This window comes from Triticum urartu, chromosome 6, assembly GCF_003073215.2.
Source record: "Triticum urartu cultivar G1812 chromosome 6, Tu2.1, whole genome shotgun sequence".
Lineage (NCBI taxonomy): Eukaryota > Viridiplantae > Streptophyta > Magnoliopsida > Poales > Poaceae > Triticum > Triticum urartu.
In genome coordinates, this window is record NC_053027.1 from 414,404,059 (window position 1) to 414,414,561 (window position 10,503).

Sequence of the window (10,503 nt, forward strand, 5' to 3'; positions counted from 1 at the left end):
AGGTGGAACGTGTGTGCCTCGGAACAAAGATTCCCGTGGTGGCCAGAGCACAGAAGCGTGTATACCGCCGGACCCACGTGCCCGGCACCGGCACGAGGAGGCGCCGGCTCGCCGGTCACGCCCACATGCCCGTGCCGTCCTCCGGCCTCTGCGCTCGGCGCCAGCTGCGGGATCCGAGCATCCGATGATCCATATGTAGAAACCACGCGACGTGATGGCGGGGATCTGTGCTGTTATTAGCTGCTTTGACTTGCTGTTTTGTTAATCCCGCATGGGGTGGATCGAGCGCTGGCTAATGCGGTGTGGGGATTGATGCACATGCTCGTGTTGGCGTGTGCTTCGGCACAGGTCAAAGCTCAAAGTTAAGCAAGGGCGAGGCCATGACGACAGAAACTCCACGGGCGTTCTATTTTTTTGTGAGTGTGTGTGAGCAAATTTTTGTTGATGACTTATCAAGCTGACCACCTGGTACTGGTAGTGTGTGTGAACAATGTTCGGTTTGTATAGGGGACGACTTGTGTAGAATCTGAGCTTGCTGTACAAAAATAGAAAAAGACATCCTGGACCACTAGATTGGAGATCAATGGTGCAGATTTAGGTGGAGGGATCTCAGCCCACTTACTGTAGGTTTTGCAGAAAACCCCCTACTGGCAGTTAGACATGACATAGGACATTTGCATTATGCACCTCAAGTCTTTGTGAAATACAACTATTTTCAGATATGAAATGTGCTAATGCCCATATCGTCTTAGTCTGAAACAACCGGTCTCATATAAAATCTGAGCAAATATTTACTGCGTGGAATCCAGACACAGACACCACTAATTTTTCAAGAGAGTTGAACATCTTGGTCACTGAGAAACGACAATATATATCACAAATATTTTAGCACATGAGATAATAAGTGATCCCGGGTCAAGTAGAACCACACGTACATGTCAAACTGGAAATATAGCAATTTAAGGATTGATAGCTGCTCGGCAAGCATTTCAGTACTCGAGTACATGAGAACACATCACAAAAGGCTAGTAGAACTGGAAGTAGAGCAAATTAAGGACTGGAATTATCAGTGCTTAGCAAGCATTTGAGTACTTGAGTACATGTGGCATACAGATCATTTTTAGTATATGGCCGGCAAGACCAAGTGGTAAAGACTGAAATTATCATCGCCCAACAAGCATCTTGCTGGTACAAGAACGAAAATATCTATCATTTTGCCTCGTGTTAGTGCTTCCTGGCAATCGAGCCTCCTGCTGGGAGAGAGATGACAACCTCCATGGACACTTGATCAGTTCGATCTACCTAGGTAAACACACCAAGTAAATAGGGGTCAGTCAGAAACATATACCAAGTAAATAGGGGTCAGTCAAAAACATATACCAAATAGCATATCTTGAGAAGAGAAATAATCATTATATATGTCCAGCTTCTTTCAGCACTCCAACCTAGGAAACATAACTTATACTATGTCAAAACTTAGGTTGAACCTCAAACATATGTAACCAATCAGGATAACTTTGTAGGTCAAGCTGGCTTTCCAGCTTCTACAGGGGATTTTCCAAATAAAATAAAATGGCATGTGATAGTTGGATATGTCTAACAGAGAGAGTACAAATTTTTTGTTGCAGCATAGTTCATTATTTCATTATAGACCTACAATAAATGGATTATAATTCCAAGATTAGTTAAAAGCACAAATGAGAACGACAAATAAGTGGCATTGAACAATTTAAAGGGAGTTTTATGAATGCCCTGCAGATGCAAATTATTATTCAAATTTGATAGCTATAAACAAAACTTGATGGCATGCATTATATTATACCTTGTAATAATAAGAAAACCACAGCAGCACGGGAAAATATAAATGAACAAGATGCCAGATAGGCTCATGCCATGGATGAAGGATTAGTACTAAATCACATACACACATCCTTGATTTTGAACACTGTTGACCGATTCCATGGCTGCAAACAATTTCTTTATCAACCAACATCACACAAGGGATTAACATAATTTAGATACATCAGGATATCTTGACTTCCTCGTACCGCTATTCTCACACATGATAGTGCTGGTGCACATGCTGCGATCATTGGAATTGAGGGCTCTCCTAGCGGAGACATCGCACTGCTACCCTCCATTACTGGATCCTGAGATGAGAATTGCAAATTTAGACTGGGGATCATCTTTTCCATGTCAAACTTCTGCCACATGGGCCATATCAAAGGCATGGCTTATGGGAAGCATTCTATTATAGGGAAATGTAATTAATTACTTTGGTACAAAAAACTAAACAGAAGGACAAGAAAATATTCATGTGCATAGAAATACTGGAGTGAGCACCCAGCCAATAACAAATGTCAGAATTTTGGGGATGAAAGATCAGCAGTAAGCATTAAAAAGGAATTGCCAACCCAAGGAATCCCCTAGCAGAACATGCAATGGCATATTTGTGTCTATTCATCGCAATAGGAGGAAAAAGGATTGCATGCAATTGACAAAAGAAAAACAACAATAATTAGCTCTGTAGTGGGAACAATAACTGTCACAAGTGTGAGTGATTGGACATAGTGATGCCTTGTGCCACTGTCGAAATAAGGAACAGATCAAAGAAGAAAAACATCAACTGTATATATGCATCTGAATATGTATCTTTGCATGGAGAGAAAAAAATAGCCATTGTGTCTCACGTGTGTGCGTGTCGGCTTGCCGCTGAAGAATCGACGAAGCCAGAGCAGCCTACTTCCTATACTAGTGCATCTCGCCGGAATAGCTAGATTTGCTAGTGTATTGCTTCATGCTAGAAATCGGTTAGCGTTTATGTACAGTCGGTACACGTGCTGCTTCTGGTAGCAATACACAATACCATAACTAAGTCATAGCACTAATCAACATGCTGCTTCTGGATAAAATAAGAATCCAACCAACATAAGCATCACCAGAACGGATCTGCTTCTATTCTACTCAAGCTGTTGTTCATTCTTCTGCTGTTACTACTCCAGCAACTGAAATGAAAAGGATTTGACATTAACAAGTAGAAAGAATATAAAGCTATGGAGATGTAGTACCAATCTACTAGCTAATAAAAAATTAACATTTATATTTACCTGCAGAACGAAGAACCGTGGCGGCCTGTTCGCAGAACCAGAGAGCGGCCGGCTGGGAAGGAGGCGAGGATCCACGAGCGTTGAGCTAGTGCTGAATCGCGAGAGGGGGTGGGGGTGGAGGAGGACGGCCGCGAGCTGATCTGGGAGCCTGAGAGTGGGGAGGAGGTGAGGAATCCGATCTAATCTACCTCAAACTGCGCCACCTGCGACGAAACGGCTAGAACCTAGAAGCCATCGGAGAGGAGATGGATCAGCATCTTTGCTGCGCGAGCCCGCCCAGCTTGTCTCAGGATCTTGGTCGTCGCCGTCGCCGCCGCCGCCGAGAAATTTTCGATCCTGTGTCGTCGGTGTGTAAGGATTTGGTACAGACTAGGGAGGGCACCGAGTGCAAATTTGCTTGTATGTTGGACCTCTTTGCAAATTTTGTGCGAAGATCCCTCCATCCAGACCCGTGCCATTGATCTCTCATCCAATGGCCCAACATCGTTTTTTCTATTTTTTCACTACAAGCTCAGATTCTACACAAATCGTTCCCGTTTGTATAGCACACTTTTTGGAGCACCCCTTAGCATGGCTATAGAAAAATGCTTAAATTAGCCGTTTTCAGCGAGTCAAGCCTGAGCGGGTGCAAAAAGGCTCCACCGAGTGCACGTGATGCCTCTAACAGTGCGTCTGGTATGTAGGTTTGCACATATTTATGTTCTACTCACATTCTTAACCCCCCTCACATAATTCCTTCTAATCTACACAAATTGGCTCAGAAGAAAAAACACTGTTGAATGTTCTACGTACGTCATGTGTAAAATTCGGTGAAGAAAAACATTCCTAATGCTCTAGGATAAATAAACAACAGAATACTATTTCTGAAAGTATTTTGGAGCAATGTTTTTTCCCAAAAGCAATCAGAATGTTTTTCTTCATTAAAATTTGCAGGTACTTAGAACATTTAACAATGTGTTAAAAAAATTCAGAATCTCCTGGTTTTTGCCAATTTTTTTATTTTATTGTTCATGGTGGGTACATTTGAGCTCAGAAGCAGAATAACACTTTAGACGATAAGCATACCTTTTGGAACTGAACACCTTATTTGCAGCTGGTCTGGAAAAGCTATATATCACATGTATCGAACGCCACAGGCGAATCGTCGCCTACATGGCGATGGGCGTGGGCTTGCCAAATAGCAGGAGACCTTTAAACGTCTATGTTCCCGTGTATTTTTAGCACCAGTATTTGGTAGATATTCCTATGAATTGTTCTAGGAGTACGATTTATTTGGTTCATAATGTTCTTTGAATCTTTTTTCCCATGTCCTTCTCTTTTCCAATTTTATTTTATCTGTTTCTTCTTTCTTTTTCATCTTTTTTTCTTCTCATTTTCATGTTTCCTTAAAATAAATATGCGAACACTACTAGAACTATAAGAATATTTAGTTTAAATTATTTTCACATTCTTATTTTTATTATTCATATTTCTATTTTTACATTTTCTATTTTCCATTTCCCTGTGTTTTCCTTTTTCAAGTTTTGTTTTTGTAGTTTTTCCTATTCATATTTTTTTTTAAATATAATATTTTTTAACTGGATGAATTTGTTCTAAAATGCTCATAAAATTTTAAAAATGACGCAAACTTCTTTTATAGCTTTAAATGTTTTTAATCACATGAATATTCTTAGGTATATGAATATTTTCAAAAACGTGCGTCAACAATACAAAACTTATTCGAACACTTTTAAAAAATACATTGACATTTTAATATATACGAACACCTATGTAAACAAATGGATATTTTATAAAATATGTGTGAATAATTTTTAAAATTACCTCGCCATTTTTAAGCATACATGAGAAGTTTTAAGAAATACATGAATATTTTCAAAATATGTGAAACTTTTTCCAAAAAAGTACATGAATATTTCTTTAAACACATGTGAGCAGCCGCAATGTTGGGCCCGACCCACTCCAGGCGAGCGCTCCGTCAGCGTCGCTAATTGAGGGGCTCCGTTATCTCAAAAAACAAAATGAGGGGCTCCGCAATGTCTCGCTTTAAGCGAGACCTAGGGAAACCATCGCATCAGGGCATCTCCGGATGGGCCGGCCCAGGTACGCTGGAGGGCACATCCTCTTTTTTTCTGTTTTTATATCAAGTTTGTTGTTTCGTTTATATATTTACTTTTTTATTTTGTTTACATTTCCAAAAATTACAACCATATATATTAAAACATAAAAATACTTTACTTAATGTTTGGGGAAATGTTAATCATGCATTTGAAAATGTTAAATCTGTAGGGAAAAATGTTGACCATGTATACGTTGTTGAAGAAGTACTTGAAAATATTGAATAAGTCTTAAAATATGTTGAATGAGTATTTGAAAAATGTTGAACAATTATATTTCAAAATGTTGAATAAGTATTAAAAATGTTGAATGAATATTTGAAAAAATGTTGAACAAGCGTTCGGACAGTGTTGAACGTGTATATAAAAAAATCATCACTTATAAAAAATGATGAATTTTTCAGGTCATGTATATAAAAATGTTAATCAAGCAATTCAAAATAAATGTTGAACAAGTATTTCCAAAATGTTAATAAAGCACTTAGAAATGTTAAATGTGTATAGAAAAAAGTGGACCATGTATTAAAAAAATGATGACATTTTTTGATCATGTATATAAAAATGTTAATCAAGCATTTAAAAAATGTTGAACGAGTGTTTTAAAAATGTACATCAATCGTTTGGAAAATGTTAAATGTGTATAGAATTTTTTTGACCATGTATTCAACAAATTTTAATCTTTTTATTTGCAAACTGTTAATCAAGTAGTTTAAAAAATGTTTAAAATGTATATAAAAATGTTTAAAATGTATTCCAAAACTGTTAATGTTGTATTTGAAAAAAATGTTAGTCAAAAGTTTGAGAATGTTAAAACATGTATAGAAAAAATGTTGATCATGTGTTACAAAAATGTTTAATTTGTATTGAAAAAAAATGTTAGATGTGTATTAGAAAAATGTTTTGACATATACAGAAATGTAGAATAATAACCAAAAGAACAAACAAAACTGAAAAAATAAACAACATAAAGAAAAATAAAAAATAAAATAAAAAATTAAGAAAAATGCCAAAAATATGAAGAAAAGAAACAGAGAAGAAACGAAAAAACAAAAAGAAACAAAGAAACCAGCTTGAATCCTCAAGAAGGGTGCACCGCTGTTACTTATGGCGGATGGGATCTAACGGAGTGGCTAGCAGCGCCTGGTTTCTCCTCGCAGACCAGAGATCGACTCCCATTTCATCTGCTTTTTAATTTGTTCCGCGCGCGAATGGGCCGGCCCAATACAACGTGAGTTACTCCCTCCTTTCATCTATATAGGGCCTAATGCGTTTTAAGACCACTTTTAACTATTGACAAGATTAATAGTACATGACATACATAATGTGAAAATTATATCATTGAAAGCTCCTTTCACACACGAATTTAACGGTGTGCTTTGTGTAAGTTGCATGTCATATATTATTGCTTTAATATTTAATCAAAGTTAGCCTCGAAAAACGCATTAGACCCTATATAGATGGAAGGAGGGAGTAGGAGAAACTTTCAGCCAAAGCTGGCTACTATCTAGCTTAATGCCAGACATAGCGCTCATGCTAACAGAGAGATATAGACATGCCCCACTTCCATAGGAGCTAGTCCTCACTGAAAATTATGAACTTATGAGAAAAAGGAAAGGAAACAAAAAGGAAAATACAAAAGGAAAAGGAAAATGTAGAAAAAGAAGCATAAAATTAAAAAATCAGAAAAAACAAAAAAACCTGAAAAAGAAAACAAACAAAATAAAAAAAACATAAAACCCGATACAGGGAACCTTTAAGAAGGTTTCCGAAACCGGCTAACTCGCACTTGAGGTGGGTTGGCCCGTGGTGTGTGTGTCGCTTGCTCGTAAACTTCATGTGCAAAAGGTGGACAATCTCACGTAGAATGTGTTTTTTTATGGTAATACGTGTTTTATTTATATCATTAGAATCATAGTACAAGTCATATACACATCGACCTGACAAAATTGAAAAAGATAGCAGAATGATATCTTTTGCACAAAGGAACATTGCCCAAGAAAGAAAAATACAATTAAGACCTAAGAATCCTCTGAACTTGACATCAACACCCATCACCCTACCAGCGCCTGGTTTCTCCTCGCAGACCAGAGATCGACTCCCATTTCATCTGCTTTTTATTTTGTTCCGCGCGCGAATGGCCGATCCAATACAACATGAGTTACTCCCTCCTTTCATCTATATAGGGCCTAATGCGTTTTTAAGACCGCTTTTGACTATTGACAAGATTAATATTACATGACATACATAATGTGAAAATTATATCATTGAAAGCTCCTTTCACACATGCATTTAACGATGTGCTTTGTGTAAGTTGCATGTCATATATTATTGCTTTAATATTTGGTCAAAGTTAGCCTCGAAAAACGCATTAGCCCTATATAGATGGAAGGAGGGAGTAGGAGAAACCTTTCAGCCAAAGCTGGCTACTGTCTAGCTTAATGCCAGACATAGCGCTCATGCTAACAGAGAGATATAGACATGCCCCACTTCCATAGGAGCTAGTCCTCACTGAAAATTATGAACTTATGAGAAAAAGGAAAGGAAACAAAAAGGAAAATACAAAAGGAAAAGGAAAATGAGAAAAAGAAGCATAAAATTAAAAAATCAGAAAAAACAAAAAAACCTGAAAAGAAAACAAACAAAATAAAAAAACATAAAACCCAATACAGGGAACCTTTAAGAAGGTTTCCGAAACCGGCTAACTCGCACTTGAGGTGGGTTGGCCCGTGGTGTGTGTGTCGCTTGCTCGTAAACTTCATGTGCAAAAGGTGGACAATCTCACGTAGAATGTGTTTTTTATGGTAATACGTGTTTTATTTATATCATTAGAATAATAGTACAAGTCATATACACATCGACCTGACAAAATTGAAAAAGATAGCAGAACGATATCTTTTGCACAAAGGAACATTGCCCAAGAAAGAAAAATACAATTAAGACCTAAGAATCCTCTGAACTTGACATCAACACCCATCACCCTACCCGCCACTGGCACCACCACAGCAGCCACCAAAGAAAAAACATGACGGATCAGCTCCTCACCCGAGCTCTATGCGGCTCCGTCAGTGATATGTAGCTTTGCGGACCTCCAAGGTGGCTCACCAATGGTGAAACCATTACCGTTGAATGAATCACACCGGGGCAACACCTCGGGCACGCCACTGAACTCCAGATCTGGCAGTCCCGCATGAATAAGACCTCGAAGGAGGAAACCATATCTTTCATGCATGAACCACGAACCCAGCACACAATCCACCATTTCTTTATGTCGTTGATTCAGACTACAATATGCATCCGCTCCCGTACTACCCCCATGCACCGCGTCGGTGCTGGAGCAAACATCGTCGCAATGGCGGAGCCTGAGGACACAGATCCACCATGAGGTTGTCGTCATCGCCATGCCATCCTTACTTGAACAAACTGGTTTCCAAATCCATCCTTAACCATAGGATTGATCGCCTCATCGGGGAAGGATCTTAGGAATCTTTATTTAGCGTCGCCATCGTCGCCGCCGAAGGCAAGACGATGAACAACTTAAAAAACTAGACGAGGAGGGCCAAAAATTGACCCACACACCTGGATCCGGCGACCCCTCTCACCGCTGATGATCGTGGTCATCGGCGGAGGGGAGCTATTGGACGAACGACGATGGACGGACTTGACAGGGAACGTTGCATGGAAAACAAAAAGAATTCCTATGAAACACCCAAGATCTATTCTATGGAGATGCTAACAACGAGAGGGAGAGGTGTCTACATACCATTGTAGATCAAAAGCGTTAACGATCTAGAGATCGTGATTGGCGTAGTGTTGTACTCCCTCGCGATTCAATCTGATCCAAGCACCACACGAGCGGCACCTCTGGGATGTGCAAACATACGACTCGGTGACGTTGATTGCTTGTATCTGCGTTGGTAATTACCTAAAGAGGAGAGGATGATGCATTACAACAAAGGTAAGTATTTTCCTTGGTTATAAAACCAAGGTTATCAATCCAGTAGGAGAACCAAGCAATACTATGTAAATAGCACCTACACACAAATAACAAAAATTTGCAACCCAACGCGTAAGAGGGGTGTCAATCCCTCCTCGGTATTGAGATAAATTAAATTGTATTAGATTTGATAAATAGATCTATTAAAAACACAAAATAAAATAAAGAAAGAAAAAGTGCAGCAAGGTATTTTTAGATTTTTAGATAAATAGATATGAAAATAATATGATAGAAAATAGACCCGGAGCCGTAGATTTCACTAGAGGCTTCTCTCGAGAAAATAGCACACAGTGGGTAAACAAAATTAATGTTGGGCAATTGACAGAAGAGCAAATAATTATGACGATATCCAAGGCAATGATCATGTATATAGGCATCACGTCTAAGATTAGTAGACCAACTCCTGCATGCATCTACTACTATTACTACACACATCGAACGCTATCCAGCATGCATCTAGTGTATTAAGTTCATGGAGAAATGGAGTAATGCAATAAGAACTATCGGATTTCAGGTTCCGGCAAAACCCTTGAGGTTCGAACACTGGGGTGTGCACAAAGATCTCTCCCCCTCTAGCTCTCGCCCTCACCACAATCTTAAGTCTTAGCGCGTCGAACTCGCAGAACAAAGGGACACAAGATGTATACTGGTTCGAGGCCACCGTTGCGGTGTAATACCCTACTCCAGTGTGGTGTGGTGGATTGCCTTGTGGGCTGAGGATGAAGAGTTACAAGGGGAAGAACAGCCTCCTGAGAAGAGGTGTTCTTGTGCTTGGCGAGCTTGTGTGGTGTCTGGTGGTCTGAATGATCCTCCCCCTTGCTAAGGTGGTGTCTAGTCCTATTTATAGAGGCCCTGGTCCTCTTCCCAAATATTGAGCGGGAAGAGATCCCACAACGGCCAAGTTTAAAGGGGGACAGCTAGTACAAGTTATCCTGACAAAAGTAGTCTTCGCCTGCCAAAGGCTCTGGTGGTGACACCACCTTGGGCTCTACGGTGACCTCCGTCCTGCCGTCCTGCTGGTCTTGGTCTTGTTGCACCGATATGGAAACCTTTGCTTGATGCCTCGGGACTCCGCGCATGAGCTTGCCTCTTTAGCACCAAAGAGGAATCGAGGACACTGCACGCGCTGGCGCCCGCCTGGTGCCCGCCTGGCCTTGGTCGTCATGGCTTACGTCACGGGGACCTCGCGAGGTCTCCCTTGCCTTGATCTCTCCGCCCCTCACGAACCAGCCTGGTGAGGCTGCCCCCGAGGAGGTCTTGTGTCGTCCGCCTCGCGAGGGTCTTGAGT

At 40.0% G+C, this 10,503-nt stretch overlaps 1 protein-coding gene across 17 annotated transcripts; it reads right to left on the reverse strand.

Annotated features, from left to right (window-relative positions):
- Positions 1-938: 938 nt before the first annotated feature.
- LOC125513872 lies at positions 939-3,593 on the reverse strand. Of its 17 annotated transcripts, none has more exons than XR_007286192.1 (4): positions 3,108-3,512; positions 2,691-3,005; positions 2,049-2,150; positions 939-1,298 (listed from the first exon to the last, which is right to left on the reverse strand). XR_007286192.1 is itself a non-coding variant. In XM_048679081.1 (4 exons), exons 1-4 carry the CDS (start codon positions 3,340-3,342, stop codon positions 1,225-1,227), a joined length of 339 nt encoding a protein of 112 aa, XP_048535038.1. In that variant the 5' UTR covers positions 3,343-3,511; the 3' UTR covers positions 939-1,224. The 17 variants fall into 17 exon arrangements, 4 of the variants coding, with proteins under 4 accessions (XP_048535038.1, XP_048535040.1, XP_048535039.1 ...); XR_007286191.1 differs by having other exon boundaries at positions 939-1,302; XR_007286190.1 differs by having other exon boundaries at positions 939-1,445.
- Between the last annotated feature and the right edge of the window lie 6,910 nt (positions 3,594-10,503).